At 39.6% G+C, this 19,079-nt stretch overlaps 2 protein-coding genes across 8 annotated transcripts in view; both read left to right on the top strand.

Annotated features, from left to right (window-relative positions):
* Window positions 1-19,079, top strand: part of LOC129711885 (rab GTPase-activating protein 1) — a 154,372-nt gene that overhangs the window by 81,164 nt on the left and 54,129 nt on the right. The window lies entirely within an intron of this gene.
* On the top strand, window positions 1,909-17,507 carry LOC129711886 (probable G-protein coupled receptor 21). The gene has a single exon (XM_055659883.1). It carries the CDS (start codon window positions 3,270-3,272, stop codon window positions 4,350-4,352), a length of 1,083 nt encoding a protein of 360 aa, XP_055515858.1. The 5' UTR covers window positions 1,909-3,269; the 3' UTR covers window positions 4,353-17,507.

Below are 19,079 nucleotides of genomic sequence, written 5' to 3'. Positions count from 1 at the left end.
AAGGAGTGGCTAGCGGTGGGATACGATTGAAGTTGGCGGAAATGACAAAGGATGATCAGCTGGATACTGAGGCTTGTGGAGTAAAAGGTGAGGACGGGGGAAACATCATTTGGGTCCAAGATACTGGAATTCTGAGAGACACATGAGGTTGGGATGCTGCCTGACCTGCTGAGTTATAGCACTCCGTCCTTTTACTTGTAAACCAGCATCGGCAGTGTTTCATTTCTTCAAGGTAGTTTTGATTGCCTGTGGCTTTAAAAAAAAATATTACTGGAATGGATGATCTTGCATTTTCTTTGTCAAACAGCTTTTTAGCCATTTTGAAAGGAAAATGAATATCATCAGATTTAGTGATTGTATTGTCAAAATTCCAATTCCTTTTTAGTTGTGTTCTAAATTCTCCAAATCGGTCCCAAGGATCTATCCTGTGCTAAAGGCAGTAAGTTTGGACAGCACCACACAGAGCTTGCGATGCGCTGATCAGAGGAATTCTGACAGTTCAATGCCTGTTGGGAGAAATGCTGAGAGTGTTATATCAACCACTAGTTGTGAATAGTTAGGACTGATCTAGGATTGTAATCTTTTATAAATAAGCCAAAATGTAAAACGCTCGAGTTTATACTATTGGCTCCCAGGGCTGCCTTGGCACGTGGGTAGCAGGAGGGCCGTGCAACCCTATTAATCTTTTATTTTTTCCCAAGTTGTTTATGATATGTCACAAAATAAATGTAATCTCTTAATATATTAGATGCAAAGAAACATTCAAGAACTCAAAGAAAATATATCAATAACATTAAGTTGCAAGCCCTCGCGTTTTTAAAGTGGATGTTATCTTCATGTGGACTTAAGTGAACATTTATTTGTGCTAGCATATCGATGAATTTGTGAAAGTTATGATAACTTATGCACATGGAATCGCTTCCCAAAACAAGGAAGTCGTTGTTTTTTTATGTCAGATTCCCCTCAAAGGACCAAATGGGAGCTGGAGTAAGCCAAGTGAATCCTGTTTAAGAAGGAACTGCAGATTCTGGAAAATCGAAGGTAGACAAAAATGCTGGGGAAACTCCGCGGGTGAGGTAGCATCTATGGAGCGAAGGAAAAAAGGCCATGTTTCGGGTCGAAACCCTTTGTTTCGACCCGAAACGTTGCCTAATTCCTCCGCTCCATAGATGCTGCCTCACCCGTTGAGTATCTCCAGCATTTTTGTCTACCAAGTGAATCTCATGCTGTCTCCACCGTACGGCAAGATCAAGGTCCTTTTGACCACCTTCCGTCCTGATGTTTATTTCCCCCCCCCCCCATCACCTATGAAATTCTCTGAATGAGCTGATCCTTTGTCTTGAAAACCATTTATTTGATACTGAACCGTCTTCGAAAAAAACCCCCCAATTTAATTGTACATGGATATAAAATCATGTAAATTTTGACACAAAGGAGAAAATCAGTCTCAATCCATATGTAATCAATTAAAATAAATAATTTTCATTGATGACATTGTGGGTGAAATTCATTTTTTGAAATAGCTTCTCTGTAATCCAATCATTATTTTCGTTCACTCAAGCAGTGAGGTTAAACAGTAATAATCATGGCTTGTCTTGATAACTCCCGTCTCTTGGCAGTGGCAGTCTAGATGCAGCATCTTGACCTGCATTCTAACTGTCTGGGAAGAGCTCATCAGTCTACTTCTGGCCCGTCTCGTCCTCTCCCTGTACCTCCTACCGAGCCATGACCCCACCACCCAAAGAGAAAGGCAAAGCCTGGAAATACTTTTACTGAATCTTATTTGCTGCCAGGCGCTCCTCTTGTCACATTTTGCTGGTGCAGTAATATAACTTGCCCAGAAAGGTAAGTTTCCACCATTAGTGCCTATACATGCTAGCATTGAACATGGGAAAATTATTTTGAACATTTATCAGAATTTATATAGAATATTATATAGAATTATTAATACAACATGAAATGTCTGAAGAAGTGTATCGACCCGAAACGTCACCCATACCTTATCTCCAGAGATGCTGCCTGTCCCGCTGAGTTACTCCAGTTTTTTGTGTCTATCCTGGGTCCAAACCAGCATCTGCAGTTCCGTCTTGCATATGAAATGCCTGTGATTATATATTAAGTCTATTGATATTATTCTTAGTGGTGTTTATATGTACATGGATGAGAATGGCTGCAGACTATTGTAACCTGTAATTTTTACAGGTGGCCAAACTGTCACACCTTGTTGACTCACCTGGGTCATTGTCGTGTGCAGCAGCAAGACAATGGTGTTGATTTTATTTGAAGCGATGAAATATGAATCTGGTACACTGCCAGTTCTGGAGATGACTGGGTCCAAGTTTGTATTGGAATGTCAGTGATCTGTGCTGTAGCTCCTCCTTGGCTAGCTCTCTCCCGGGAGGGTCAAAGTGTGCTTGGCAACTGCCGCTATCAAGTGATAGATCGGTGAGGTTCTAATGCATTACATTTTTATACACCGGAGGAATTGGACAGAGCTCTTAAGAGAGGCCGCTGCAGCCTTGATCGCAAGAGCAAAGATTCCAGTGTGCTGCACTCGTCCTCTGGTGTACTTACGAACGTTTCCTTTTGGCAGAGAATTGTTGGGGAGGGAGGAGCAATGCCTGGAGGGGCCATTTGAATTCTGCGGCAAATTGGGCTGTGATTCTGAAGTAGCATCATATTGCAGTGGTTGTGTCTGAGGCTCCGGTCTGGATTCTTCTGTGGTTTAAAGCTTCACCAAGGAAAGCTGAGAGACTTATTTTTCAAATGTTGTGGGTTTCTAGTTTTTTGGGGGGTTTTTAATCGGTCTCTCCCTTTGACAAATGCTGAATTATGGAGTTACAATGCTGATATTTTGCGAGGCTAAAATTAGCCTCATTTCCACAAAAGGTTTTTTTGTCTTCTCAACATCACGGGCTTGACTCGACTGAGCCACATGTGAGGGAGCACTGGAGACTAATGAAGCAGAAAATATATGCATATGTTTACTTTCAACAGAAGAAAGACAGGTGACATGTCCCCCTCTTTGTTTTCCAGTCAATGGCACAGCCTATTCATCCCAGCATTTTTCTTTATTTCTTAAGAAGCTGAAAGCATGGCAACTGCTTGGGGATAGCTCTGTTCATCTCGTGTTCCTGCTTTGAGGGTGGTGACTGTTTGCTGGATTTGTAGGGAAATTGCAATGCTGATAATACTGAGCCGAGGCTGTTTGCTCAGATAGTAAATGAGTGAGGCAGAAGACAGACACTGCAACAGCAACTGAGCCAAGAATGACATCTGCTTGGTCTGTGCAGAACAGAAGTATGAACTCTTCCTTGGATGGAAACAATACCAGCCGACTATTTTGCCTTTTGGGATTCAGTTACTACGAAACAGTTAACATTTGCCTCCTGGAAATAATCGTCATTGTTTTCCTCACTGTGTTAATAATTTCAGGTAATCTTATTGTTATATTAGTCTTTCATTGTGCGCCCCTTTTGAATCACCATACTACAAGTTATTTCATTCAGACCATGGCATTCGCTGATCTTTTTGTTGGCATCAGTTGCCTGGTTCCTTCTTTGTCTCTTCTTCACTACCCGACAGGCTCTCATGAATCTTTAACATGCAAATTGTTTGGATATATTGTGTCCGTTCTGAAAAGTGTTTCGATGACCTCTCTGGCCTGCATCAGCGTTGATCGATACATTGCGATTACCAAGCCGCTGTCGTACAATCAGCTGGTCACCCCGTGGAGGTTGCGTGTTTGCATTGTAATGATCTGGACGTACTCCTGCATTATCTTCCTTCCTTCTTTCTTTGGCTGGGGAAAGCCTGGCTACCACGGGGATATATTTGAATGGTGTACAAATTCCTGGGAGACAAACGTTTACTTTGCAGGATTCATTGTGGTTTTGCTGTACGCCCCTTCTGCCCTTGTGGTCTGTTTTACCTATTTCAACATATTCAGAATATGCCAGCAACACACTAAAGAAATCAATGAAAGACGTGCTCGATTTAGTCCCCAAGAAGGGGCATCAACCGAAAACTCGCACAGCTCTGAGAGACATTATGCTATGGTTCTATTTCGGATCACCAGCGTCTTTTACATCCTTTGGCTTCCGTACATCATTTATTTCCTCCTTGAAAGCTCGCACATTTATAACAGTCCGGTGGTATCTTTTCTGACCACCTGGCTTGCCATTAGCAATAGCTTCTGTAACTGTGTGATTTACAGCCTTTCCAACAGTGTCTTTCAGAAGGGCCTCAAACGCCTCTTCGGTGCTGCCTGTGCTTCATGTATCTGGTATGTGGAAAGCAGAAACCCTTCGATGCCTGGAAGTAAAAGATCCTCCAATGACTGCAACGCTTGAGAAGTATAAGCCGTGACATTCAATGCCCTGCTCAGTGCATCACTTCAGTTCCACTGTAATTTGAATTTATTGAACTGGGCTCTAGTTCGGTGGTGGTATTGAGTCGCCCTCAGGCAACCTCTGGGTTTCTGTTACGATCCAGTGAATGCATTGCCTTTCACAAGATGTATTCAATAATTAAAACGAAAATTTAAACAGAAACTTGCTGCTCTGTTTTTACCTGTTCATAATTATGTATGAACTGTGTTTATGATTCCTTCGAGGGAATTGAGATATTTATGGGCCAAATGTTTTAATATCTTATTGCACTGTACAAGAACTTCCAGAAAATACTTGTTTTCATTGACTATTATTAATGTACTGTCTGATTTGTAATTACCTGTGAATGCAACAACCATGTAAACCATAAATAAGCAACTTAACCCTAGAGGATCCGATCCATTTTAACACAGTTTACCAGTGGATGTAAAGCTGTTTGCATTCTGCCAAAATGTGTGTATGAAGTTCCCTATTAAACATACGTAACGCAAAATCTTTAATATTGTGCCGCAGTATTAAGCAACTCAAATGTATGGTGAGCCATACCTTTTGAGTTTTCAGTTTGATAATTCGATTAATTAATTGGCGCAAGTCGGAAATGGGTCAAATCTTAAGATGTTTATTTAAAGAGTTTGACTGCTCTGTTTATCATGGATGAAATGTGTATAGCAAAGGATTAGGTTTTCAAAGTCATGAACATTTGAGGGGAAACTGTGGTTAGTTCATATAATTGCTTTTCCATATGGAACACTTTGATCTTTTTTTATATAAAAAAAGAACTCCCAGAAGCCTTTTTTCTCTCCAGAATTTCTGGCCAAAATTGAAATAATTCTTCAGACGTATAATTTGATATTACACTTCCCATTCACGTCTTTGTATCTAATTATGTATTTTTTGGCAGTATTAATGAATTAGTCTTGTTGAAAATTATGCAGTTAAAGCTGGGGTTAGCTCAATGTACTATCCAAATCATGAATCAAGTTATAATCTGACATTTTAATAAATAAATGATTTAAAAACAAATTGCAGCCATATTGGGAGGCTATTTTTCGTTGCCGTGCAATGGATGATGAAAGTTATTCCTTGTATCCTGTAGGAAATTATATTACTGTATGCGGAGAATTTGCCTTGTCACTGTATTTCACAGAGCAATTTGAACAGGGGGTCCTGAGCCCAATTTTAGAGTTGTCGTTCTGAACTAATTGCAGTAATAAAATGGCTGCTGTCACATTGAAAATTGTCGTCAGCCTTGCCCGCCACCCTTGAGGTGTGTAAAATGGTTGCTGAGTCTCCTTCGAATTGGTTGTATTCCCAGTCTGTTCAAATCAGAAATAAGACATTGACAATCAGTCCGTCGCTCTAGTTTGTACTCGAGTTTAATGACACCATTATATATTTTGGAGCCATCCAGTATGTAGTTCAGACATTTTAAGCAGTCAAGTGGAGCAGAATAAAAGAAATGATACTTCTAGACAGATGTTTAATAAAAGTCGGACATCTGCATTATTGCGTCCTGGTATTTTTTGCCTGTTTCTGAAATGGTAATTGTGATTATACACGGTTCTCATCATAACAATATTGGTACAGGGCAGTTCAAGCTGCTTTATTTGTCCTGGATAGTTAATTTTACAACAATGCCTAGAAATTATTGTATAAGTAGGTCTCAAGATGGCCTGGTTGCTTTCTCATTTATAAAGGATGACAGTTTGGCACTTGTGATGAATGATATTATTTGAATGATCCATATACACCTATGTATTTAGTTTTAGTGCAGACGTAAAGATCAGTCTTGTTAAGAAATCTATGTGGAAAAGCAAAAATGACTCTATTATGTAGAACCACCACAGTAAAATATCGGAACGGGAGCAAGCGCAAACTTTGGCGAATAATGATTAGCCATTTTGCAAACTGGGTTAGAACCTGTACGGCATTAATGTTGACTAATTTCATTGAAGTGTTCATTTACTTGTTCATTTGCAGCATTTAGTGAGCAGTTGGCAGCACACGGACCTGAAAGATCTACGTAGCTCTGTCTTTTATCCCAAAATTAATACTTTGTTGAAATTATATCTCAGAAAGAATAAAACACTTTAGAAGTCTCTGTTAAATGTAGATATTAGTGAAAGTGAGATGGCAGTATCCTGGAAACAGGTTGCAAAGAGGGAGCTGAGGGAAGGTTACACTGATTGACTTTGCTTCAAATCCAGTTATCTGTACGTAGGTGAAGTTCTAAGCTGCCAGTGGTGGGCACTAAATTATGTAATTAATAATCAGTACATCAATGCAGATTGGCATTTTCAAGCAATTTAAAATGTATTAACTGTAAATTTGGTTATTTTGAAGTATAGCAATACCTTATTTAGTGCTACCCTGTAAAGCACTGCCTTTCTTTGCCATTCTTTCATTTTGGAACCTAATTTTTACAAAAAAAATCAAAAATAATTAAATCCATAGTGATAATAAAATGAGATATATACAGTACTCATATGGAGTACTGTATGTATCTCAGGTAAAAAATAACTTCAGGATTGCAGCTCCATTTATGTTACTGTATGTTATAATGACCTCGTATAGTGCTGTTCCGTTTAATGCTTCATTTTCTAGGAATGTATCTAGAGGGCTAATTACGGTATTACTGTTTGGTACTAAGCTTCCTGGATATCCAAACTAAAATGGGAGGTGCTATGTTTACTCAGCATGTCAGGCAGCGTCTGTGAAGAAACATTTCATGGTTCAGATTGATGTTTCGTTGCATTACCAGATTTTTGGAGTGCTTTGTAGCAACTGCAACTCCACCCACCCAACTGCTGAGCTGCAGGAAGATAGTAAAATGAGCAACTATTCATCATTGTCGACATCAGATCAGCGTTGCCTTTGGGTCTTCAAATGGAACTGTGCGGTGGCCCCTTTCTCTGCCCCTTCCCCTCTATCTCCTCAAACATTTATCTTTTATGGATGCGACCAATTACTTTTTCAATTGTATTGCCTCTTCTTTGATCATCTTCATTGTAAAATATTCTCATCTTAAAGACAGTTTAACAATGGTGCAGCTGGTAGAGAGACCCAGGTTTGATCATGATCATGACCTCGGGAACTGTCTGTGTGAAGTTTGCATGTTCGCCCTGTGACTGCTTAGATTTCCTCCGGGTGCTCCGTTTTCTCCCATATCCCAAAGACATGCAAGTTTGTAGGTTAACTGGCCTCTGTAAATTGATCCGAGTGAATAGGGAGTAGATGATAAAGTGGGATAACATGGAATCATAGTGAACAGGTGATCGATGTTCGGCATGGGCTGAAGGGCCTGTTACCCTGCTATATCTTTCAATTGATCAGTCTACTTCTTCCTTCATTCTGCTAGGGATCATGTCAAATTCCAGTTCAAAACAATAATTGCACAATTCTGAAATCCTCATCCTATTTCAAGGCATAGATAGAATGGATGTGGATAGGATGTTTCCAGTAGTGGGAGAGTCTAGGACCAGAGAGCACAGCGTCAGAATAAAGGGACATACCTTTAGTATAGTATAGATGAGGAGGTATTTCTTTAACCAGAGGGTGGAGAATCGGTGGAATTCATTCAACGGCCAAGTCGGGTATTTTTTAACCGGAGTTGAATACCTTCTTAAATAATAAGCGTGTCAAAGGGGAGAAGGCAGGAGAATGGGGATGAAGGGAAATTTTGATCAGCCATGATCAAATGGTGTGGCAGACTCGTGAATGAAGGATCTGCAAATGCTGGTTTAAACCTAAGATAGACACAAAATGCTGGAGTAACTCAGTGGGACAAGCAGCATCTCTAGTCTTCAGTCTGAAGAAGGGTCTCGACCCGAAACGTCACCCATTCCTTCTCTCCAGCATCTCTCCCGCTGAGTTACTCCAGCATTTTGTATCTATCTTTGGTGGGCAGCCTTGATGGGCTAAATGGCCTAATTCTATTCATGTCTTATAATCGGACGATTTGTTTTGCGAGTTTTTTGGGGACTGGTGTTACGGGGAATGCTGGCGGTAAAATTATTTTTAACCAGATGGATTATACAGGTAGTGTTAAAGTCGTGCATTTGCAGCATCCAGTGTGCAGCTGGCAGGACACAGTGAACCTGAAAAACGTACACAGCTTTGCGTGGTTACTTTTGGATTTCAAATGTGCGGGGCTGGTGTTATGGGGCATGCTGATGGTAAAACTATTTTTAACCAGATGGATTATACATTAACATTTGGGAGGAATGCATTTCTTGTCTCAAGCAATTTGGACTATTCAAATTTGAGCAAAAACAAGTGCTTTGATATGAAAGTAAGCCAGTCCTAAACCCCAGAATGTTTTCTCAGAATCAAAATCCAAGAGAATTCTTGAAATTGCCTTCATGGTCATGGTAGTTGGTTGATTTTTTTTTTTTTCTCTACTGAAAATATATTTTTTTGTGTAATTTTGTACAGCTGATTAACTCATGAAATATTAAAACTATTTTTCTCTCTAATTCATTAATCCCCTGTATCCAACCTACTGCATAAATTAATGCTTTGCTCGATATACCCCAGTGGACAGAGTACAAGCAAACTAATATTTCCTTAATTAGTACAAGCATTTTAATGAATGTTTCCTTTACGGTGTCATAAAAGGGTGATACTCGGGTAATGTTTTTCCATAACTTCCCTATCCGTGGGGCCTTTAGAATATTAACAGAAACTTCATGAAAATGTATATCAATAAGCATTGTACAAATTCAGTCGTAGTTGTACGGCACGAATGCAGGCCCTTCAGCCCAAGTCTGAAGAAGGGTCTCGACCCGAAACGTCACCCATTCCTTCTCTCCAGTCCTGTCCCGCTCTGTTACACCAGCATTTGGTGTCTCCCTTCAGCCCAACCTGTCTATGCCAACCAAGGTGCCCCATCTACACTAGACCCATTTGCCCATGGCCCTCTAAATCTTTCCTGTCCATGTACCTGTCGAAGTATCTTTAAAATGTTGTTAAATTGCATAGATTATACTACATGTGTTGATTAAAGATATAGAACAAGTGGCTGTAATGGTAAAATATTCACAGTCATCATATCACCTGGAACAAATAATCCAAATGTATATTCCCATGAGTTCCCATACTGGCTATTAATTTATTTAACTCACACCATTAACATTTCTGATAGTTAAAGTATTCCAGAAGCGTACCTCCCTCCACAACTATTGACCCCAATTTTCCTTTATATATTTTCTTTTCTCTTGCTCTTCCCTGTTACCCTTACATATTTACAGTATCAACAGTACAGCACAGAAACAAGCCCTTTGGCACACAATGTCCGTGCCGAACATGATGCCAAGTTCAAGTAATCTCCTGCATCCTTACATTCCCTGCATGTATTGAAAGCTCTTAAATGTCACTATCGTATCTGCCTCCACCACCAACCTTGGTGGCAAGTTCCAGGCACTCGTCACCCTCTGTAAAAACAACACACGTGCTCCATTTGCTCTTACTCTGCAGGTCAAGAGGCATCCCTGGAGAACATGGACGAGCAATGTTTTTGGTTGGGTACCCTTTTCGGACTGATTGAAGGGTCCTGTGCTGAAACATCATCTATCCACATTCTCCAGAGATGCTGCCTGATCTGCTGAGCTACTCCAGTACTTTGTGTCTTTCTTTTGAAAACATTAAATGGTTGGCCTTTGATATTATTTTCCAGTAGCATTTTTAAATTATTTTTTGTTGTTGATATTTTAAAATAAGTAAAGCAGAAATGGCTGCTGAAAACAATTAACATTCTGGAGTGGTTTGGTTTCATTTGTGTTAGCGGGGGGTTTGAAAGCAGATGTGATATAAATGGTTTTGCTTTAGCTTTTATCACTGACTTGAGGCACAATACTTTAATGCAATTATCAATGACTGCTGAAATAGATTTCTAGCTTTTCTGCTAGGTATTTTATGAGTGCCATTTCTTGCATAAGATTGCAGATGTTGTTATTGTAAATGTCAGGGTATTTTCTAAACGTATGAAATATCAGAACATATACTGATATTAGTTTTCATTTTGGTTTGCACTTGCTCACACTCATTAAAAACTTGCCATTGTCTATTTGAAACATCTCTTGGCCCAATTGCAGCATGCTTCTGTACGTTGAATGTTGTGTGTTGTATTAGACCCCATTTTATGTTGGGCTGTACGTGAGCTGGGAGAAAGGGCCTAATGTTTTTCTGGCCAAAATTTTGCAAATGACAAAGTGGTAATCGGTATTTGGTCATATCTCTGAGAAAGTCACAGCATCTCCTGTTTATTTGCTTTTTGTTATTGGCTTAGGATAGGGGTTAGGTATTGATTAGTGGGGGTGTCAAGGGTTATGAGAAGGCAGCAGGAGAATGGGTTTGAGGGGGGAAGATAGATCAGCCAGAATTGAATGGCGAGTAGACTCTGGGCTGAATGGTCCACTGCTGCTCCTCTGACTTGTGAACATATGATAAAGATTCTGAGGCAGTCTGTGTTCTTTATTGTCTACCAGAATCAAGGGTTGAAATTGAAATTTCCAGAATTTTAAACTTCGTAAAAGCAATTTTTGCCGTGAAATACCCCAAAAAGCTTAACGTTTTATTGCATGTGGTCTATTGTATTTTATTGTATGTGTCGGTTCCAATGAAAGGCTTTTTTTCTTCTCTGGAGGTACTTTACTGTCATGAATAGATGACCCGTCTTGCCATTATCATATCTTGCCTGCACCAGGGATTTGTTGACCATCACGTTCTGGAAGTATATTTCAGTCTGGGGTCAAGTGTCTCCAGGCAAAAAGAAATTTAGAAAGACTGTTAAATAACTCCTGAGATTCTTTTTCGGGTATTGCGAGGCAATAACTGCATTTTTCCAGGCAATATATTTTAACCTCTGGGCATGAATCAATATTTAAACTTTGTCCTGCAAGTGCTTCTTATGAAAGGATGTTGGGCCGTGTTTCTGTGGTGCTAAATTTAGCCCACATGTGCACCCTTCTATTTACAGACCTCCTCAACAGTGCAAAATCAGGGTGCACTAAACTAAACCTAACATGCCAAATGTGCAACCTTGTGAATTATTGATATTGTTATTGTTTGTAGTACAATAACTTGACAGTTGTGTTAAGTTTCTCTGGTGAAGGAGTTTGATACCCGTAGAGAAAGAGAACCTATCCTGACTGCTTTTTCATATTCATGTAACACCTGTTAACGGTGTCATCAGTGAAATCGGAGTTAATTGGAGACAAACTACTGCATTGAGAGCCTAATTGCACAGCTAGTTTGTTAAAATGATGCAATGACAGGTTACTTTATGCAGTTGTTCCTAGTTCAGGTCAAATTTAATGTCTCAGTAGGATAATCACTTAAAAAATGCTGCCCACTTGATTCTGGAAAGGAATAGTTTCCATGCCAACTTAATATTTTTGCACCATCTGCAAACATGTTTTTAAGTTTCAGAAGAAAAAACATTATTTGATAAAGCAATTGTGGAGAAATATTAAAACCACCAAACGTTTTAACATGTACATTTCCAAGAAACATTAAGCAAGGTTTGGCGCAAACCCGATCTGAGAGTGTTAATGAATGTTTTGTTCAGTTTTGTTCACCTGGCAACCATTGCACCATTGATTGCTCAATTTTGCAGTTAGAATTGCAAATCTGATAATTCTGTAGAATTTAATTGTCTTTTAAAGCACTTGGTCAAATAAGAGGGGGTCGTTTTCTGGAGTGCCCCATTAGCATGTTTAACTTCATCTTTGCTATGTGTTGATTTTAATACAGTGATTGATGTCGGTGGTGCTACTTTGAAAGCACAGATCTGTGAATTGTCATCCAAATGCTTCCAACATTCCTTGTTTAGATGATTGGAATGTAGCCACATTAAGAATTAAAGCAAAAAGTGCAAAGGTGGTCAGGAATCCAATTGTTTACATTTTAAAGTCAATTCTGAAGTTTAAGGTTGATATTTCTGCTAATTGAGTCTGACCGATAACAGTGGTGTTGCGTTTCTGAAAGCTGGATGAGCGAATGTACTGTTCATGCACACTTCACGTACGCACTATTAATGATACTGATCTATGGAAATTTTAATTCATTGCAGCATAATTGCTGGTGTGTGAAAGTTATGGAGAAGTAACTTATTGTAAATTGAAAGTTTGCATGTTGTATTATTTACTTTTACAGAAAAAGGGCTCAGAAATTATTAGTATTGTCATACTAATATCATCAGTATCATCTGGTTCAAGAACATTGGGACAAAAACCGTGGTATTCACGAAAACTATGCCAATGTTATCATTAGTGTTTCCCTGCCATATTAGATATTATAATAATTGTTAATGTATAATTATAGTGCTCTTTTCAGTGCCTTTTGTGAAAAACCTGGGATATTTTTGAGGGTTTTTTGCCAACTTTATTTCCTGATCACTGAAATAAATAGAGCTGGTGAAAAAGCACATCGAGCCAGACTTAACATACCCTTAGGATTCTTACTCGTGTTGTGATCTGCAGCACCTTTATTGGTTGTGGAATCTTAATTCATATTTTGTTTTTTGTTCCCAGTCAATGTGTATTTATTGTGCTACCAGTAATTACAAGAATATAGTACATTTGTTATTGTGTATGGACGGATGGTTGGCCAATTGGGCCAGATCCTTTGCGGGATGTTTCATAATGTGGCATAAGTCCACTGGCTTCCATTCTTATCCATTCACAACATAATCAGTAACTTGATCGCTGAATTGAAATGCAGTAATTTCTCTCTTTGCAAAAGGAATGTGTTCTTGAGAAAATGTTTTTCAGGGAAATGTAGAAGTGAAACAGCTAAATGATATGTATTGAGGTATTTCAGTATGGTTCATTCCATGTAAGTACTGTTTGTTATAGCAAAAAATAGCTTTGTAAATTGAAGACACTCACCCCTAAGAGTCAATGGCATTAGTGTGAGAAGTCATAACTTGGATGCCGGCAACTTGCAGCCGGTGATTGCAGCTCCTGATTTGTAATGAGTCTCACTGTCCTTTTCTTGCACCGTATGACACAAAATTATAACCTTGTGGAACAAATTCCTATCATCTCTCCTGAGGTAATTCAAGAATTGTCATGCAGCATCTTTGAAACTGGTTGCGGCCATCAGTGGTGAAGATAGACTAATGCTGGTATTGCTTTGCACTTGGAACTATCACGATGTTTTTGCCGCCACTTTTATACTTTTTTTTATAAAGTGCATCTGAATTGTTATGCCTTGAAAGGAAATGTAATTGGGGAAAGAACTGAAATACCTTGAGGGTCTGTCGTGCAACATTTGTGGAACAGCACGCATGTGACTTGGCCTTTAAGGTTTTACAATTACTTTTCAATGTAAATGGTTATTGAGGGCTTTTCATGTGATTCTTTTTGTTAACATTAATTGCCAAAACATTGCTGAACTGAGATCTATCATTTAATCTTTATGAGCAAAATGCTTTTAGCTGCGTACAGACCTATCCACCGAGGGTGTTCAATAACTCGATTAATACTTCTTCATAAATTGCACAGATGCATTGTGAATCTTAGATAGTTTTATGTTATGGTGTACAAATGTTTTTTTTTTTAAAAAGGCTTTTGTACCTTATTGGACCAATAATAAGATGCTAAATGATGGATTAGTTCAAAATTGTTCATTGATTTTATAAACCAGATTATATAAAAAATCAACTAACTAAGTGTACGAATGCAAGATTTGTGACCTAGAAGATGAATAACTTTCTATATTCCGTGGTTTGTCAAGCACTAGCTCTCTAAACTGTGTGTGTGTGTGTGCGTGTGTGTGTGTGTGTGGCTATCGCAAACATTGTTTGGGCCTCACTCAATAGACTGCTGCTGTGGATATATAAAATCTTTTGGGGTGCATAAATTAGCTCTAAACTAATTTTAGATAAAACATTCTCTTTAAAAAAAAAAAAAAAAATGTTTGATTTGATAATGGACATCCCAATGCATTGTGGCTTCTGCTGTGTGATTGTTCCAATGTGTGACTGCTTGATTTCTGTATCTGACCTCAGTTGCCAGGAGATATGGCTTTACAAATTGTACTGATGGTCACTTGTTTAATTTACTAGTGTCATAGCGTCGATACATTGTATTAATGCAAACAGAAGGTATACAAGAGTGGACATGTCGTAATTTATAGTCTTATGCTAAGGAGAATATAGTAATAAATGTATAGAACCACATGATTTTATTGAGATAAACATGTGAAGAGGTGTTGTCAATTACAGACCTTTATTTATTCTGACAATACCAATTGTAATTTGTCAAACTATATTCTGCACCGAAAAGTATTATTAAAACAATTAAAACTTATTCTGTTTCCTTCTTACTGTTGGGGAATGGTACACTGCAGCCATTCCTAGTTCCAATGCATAAAAATCTTCCCTTCTCACAGTGGCTCCAATTTTAAAAGGGCTGCTTCAGTTATGGAAAAGAAACATCCATTGCATTAGTTGCATTTCCATTTCCAGGCCATTAATCCTTCTCTTTCCTAAATTAAACTAATAACTGTGTTTTGCTCTGCAACTCGTATCCAAGACGAACTTGCAAGTCTATTTTAAACTAATTTCACAGCCTCACTGTGTAGGAAGGAACTGCGGATGCTAGTTTACGCCAAAGATAGACACAAAATGCTGGAGTAACCCACCGGGTCAGGCAGCATCTCTGAAGAAAAAGAATAGATGACGTTTTGAGTCCGAACCCTTCTTCAAACCTGGTCCCGACCCGAAACGCATCCTATTCCTATTCTTCAGATATCGCTGTTTATCTTCACAGCATCATTTCTAAGCCAGAGAGAATTTGTAATCCATGTTGCCTAAAATGTTCCTCGACTCCCCCAGGCTCTTCCCGAGAGGTATTAAGGAGAATGAGTTGGGTAATGCTGCATTTCCTCCTCACTAATTGGTGGCTTTGAACTGGATGTGTTTGGGCTTTAACATGGAATGGAGACGTTGAGAAAGGATTGACGGGAGGGTGGCAACAAAGATGGATGGGAGCAAAGCATTGAAAGAGAATGTAATCATTGTACAGGATGGAGGTGCTTGGATTGGGCTTGTGTGGAGGAATTAATAGCAAGTTTGAAAATGCTGAATCTAAGCTAAAGAAGCCATTAATGATAAAAGCAGAAAATGCTGGAGAATCTCAGCAAGTCGTGCAGCATCTGGGGAGAAAGGAATGGTTAAACCTGCAGGCCGGCGACTCACTTGTCTGGTCTGACGGTAACTTTTTTTCCTTTCTTAATCTGCAGAATGTTTTCAGCTTGTTCCACTTTCTCCTCCAGAGTTCTAGGACCTGCAGTTGTTTGAATGACACATATAAAAGCTGTTGTTGTTCGTGAGCATTGAATCCTGCAAGTTATTTACAATGGAGATGCAAGGAACTGCAGATGCTGAAATCTTGCATGCATAAAATGCTGGAGGAAATCAGCGGGTCAGGCAGCATCCATGGAGGATATGGATAGGAGACTTTTCAGGTTGTGACCCTTCAGATGAGATGATTGATTTGGGCGGGTGTGGAGAGCACAGGAAGGATATCAGAGCCGGTTGAAGTCTACTCTTTAGTTTAGTGTTGTTACATCTTTGGTCCTCATTATGACCTATTTAAATTCTGATGGGAGAAAACATTACCTCAGTTTATTCTCATTTTATTTAACTCTACACCAAAGTATTGTGCATTTAATGAGGCGGATCCTTTGCTAAATGATGTACATAATGTGCTGTTCTGGAGAATGAAATGTTCAATTCCATTGAAGAAACCACTCTGTTTCAGTGGGTCCCTGACCTCTATTCCTCCCTCTGGTTCTACATTTTCCTCCTCACCTTCCTTAGCAGAATCCACCATCCACAGCCCTTTGTTATCTCCACTCACCTGCTGCCTTCGTGGGTATCTCCACCCTTCTCCCTCATCTGGCATTCAAGCTCTCCTAACCTAGACCCCCTTGTCACTTGCCAACTCTTCCCCATGCCTCCTCTCACTGCTTTCTACCAGCTATTTCCTCTCTCCTCCAGTCACGAAGACTGGTCCCGACACAGAACATTGTCTATCCTTTTCCTTCCATAGACTCTGCCTGACCATCAGGGTTCCTTCAGCAGTTTGATTTTTTTAATTAGATTTTAAGTATCTTGAGTTTACTAGCACGATTCAATTTGAAGCGACTTTAATAATCGTACTTTATTAGCCAAGTATGTTTTGCACCATATACGAGGAATTTGATTTAGATATTAGCCGATCTGATATGACCATGTGTAGCAAGGAACTGCAGATGCTGATTACACTGAAGATAGATAAAAAAAGCTGGAGTAACTCAGATATGACTATAATTCCACTTTTTTTGTCTACTTTAACCCTTGATTCACATGCAGTCCAAAAGTCTCTCCATCTTAGAATGTACCAAATTAATGTATGAAGTCTAAAGAGTCACAGTTCTTTATGATATAATACTCGTGGAATCACAGAATTGTTATGGAACCGACAGTTCCATAATTGTTATGGTCCTACTAGAGTGATTTCATCAGTCTGTTTTCTCCATCCCATTAACCTTGCAACTTATTTTCAAGTGCCGAACAAACTCCCTTTTGCAAGTTCTGATTCTTTTAACCAGCCCCACAGCCAGAGTTCCATATCACAACATTTTTAACTGTTTTCCCTCACATCCTCTTGCATGTTTTCGGTCAAAGATTTGACGGTAGGCCACTAGTCCATGAAGCATCCACTAATGGGTAACTTATCTAAAGAGATCCACCACTAACATAAGGTCATAAGGGAAAGGAGTAGAATTAGGCCATTTGGCCCATCAAGTCTACTCCGCCATTCAATCATGGCTGATCTACCTAACATCATTCTCCTGCCTTCTCCCTATAACCTCTGACACCTGTACCAATCAAGAATCTGCCTTAAAAATATCCACTGACTTGGCATCCGCAGCCTTCTGTGGCAAAAAAAAATCACAGATTTATCACCCTCTGACTAAAGAAATTCCTCCATCTCCTTCCTAAAAGAACGTCCTTTAATTCTGAGGCTATGACCTCCCACTAGTGGAAGCATCCTCTCCACATCCACTCTATCCAAGCCTTTCACTATCCTGTATGTTTCAATGAGGTCTCCCCTCATTCTTCTAAACTCCAGCGAATACAGGCCCAGTGCCAACAAACACTCATCATAGGTTAGCCTGTGTTTAAGAAAAAACTGCAGATGCTGGAAAAATCGAAGGTAGACAAAAATGCTGGAGAAACTCAGCGGGTGAGGCAGCATCTATGGAGCGAAGGAATAGGTGACGTTTTGGGTCGAGAACCTTCTTCAGACTGATGTGATCAGTCTGACTCGGCAGATCAGGCAGAAGAACATGGATAGGTGACATTTCGCGTCAGGACCCTTCAGTCTTTTTATGTAACTGATCTTATAAAATTAGGAACAATTGAGTAATTATTATCAATTGAAACTGATGCCTCTGCGGGTTATTAAATTCTGCAATTTTGGTGGTGCTTTTATTTTATCTCCATCCTTTTGCAGTTGTTGCCCTGTCACTGGTTGAGAGTTGGTAACTGGGATCAAGCTAATAGATCTCGGCACAATATTTTCTTCCTGGAAGTACATTTTCTTTCCTCCCCTTAACATCATTTATTAAACCAGGAATATTCCAGTGTTGGCAAATAATCTCTTTGAAAACCCTTTGCATTTATGCAAGTCTCGCATGAGGGAATTGAGCCTGCTAACCAAGGCTGGTTCTCCAGTCCTGTACTGAGTTTGGGGGACCATTAATCAGGTGAGATGTTAAATTTAATCTTTCTCTCAGTTGGATGTGAAACCAATGGCAGAGTGGTGCTGTGTCCTCAAGCGCTAGAGGTGCAGGTTTGATCCTGACCGCTGGTGCTGTCTGGAGTTGGCGCATTCTCCCTGTGACTGTGTGGGTTTCCTCCTGGTGCTCCGATTTCCTCCCACATCCCAAAGGCATGCAAATCTGTCGGTTAATTGGCCTCTATAAATTGCTCCTAATGTGTTGGCAGTAGATGCCATCCCAGGCTATCTTCCCAATCTTCACTACACTCCTTCAGTGGCAGATGTAGCTCATCTAGATTTTGTCTGATTGTTTATCACATTGCTCTTTGGAGGAGTTTCATGTCCAGACTGTACCTGCCATCCTTCCGGGCATTGCATCATTGACTACGCTTGAAAGTAAAAATAAACAAAGTGCTGGAGAACATGGTGGATAAGCATCGTTGTAGTGAAGTGGACAGGTGACGTTTTGGGTCAGGACCCTTCTTCAGACCCATGTTAACCCAAACCCACAATGATCGTTTCTATCTCCTTCCCAAAGTCCACATGCATTACTGCCCTGGGTAGGCTCATTGTCTCTGCCTGTTCTTGTCCCACCGAACTTCCCAGCACTTTGTCTGTCCATTCCCTCCACAGATACTGCCTGACCCGTTGAGTTAATCCAGCATTTTGTGTTTGGCTCAAAATTCCAGCATCTGCAGACTTGACACTATAAAGTAATTCCTTGGCTGTAAAGCATTCAGGACTCGAGGCATTTCTTCCATAATAATTTAATGGCACAGATGACTAGTCTGCCATCTGTTCCACGTATTAATGTGTTAATTATCTATGTATTTTAACCAATGGAATAGATTCGATGTTCAGTGGCTGCAGGTATTGGAGAACAGTAGTAAAAACTAAGACATTTGCTTCAAAT

This window comes from Leucoraja erinacea, chromosome 31 (assembly GCF_028641065.1).
Source record: "Leucoraja erinacea ecotype New England chromosome 31, Leri_hhj_1, whole genome shotgun sequence".
NCBI classification, from domain to species: domain Eukaryota; kingdom Metazoa; phylum Chordata; class Chondrichthyes; order Rajiformes; family Rajidae; genus Leucoraja; species Leucoraja erinaceus.
The sequence above is the reverse complement of the archived record's forward strand: the minus strand, read 5'-3'. Positions and strand labels throughout refer to the sequence as shown.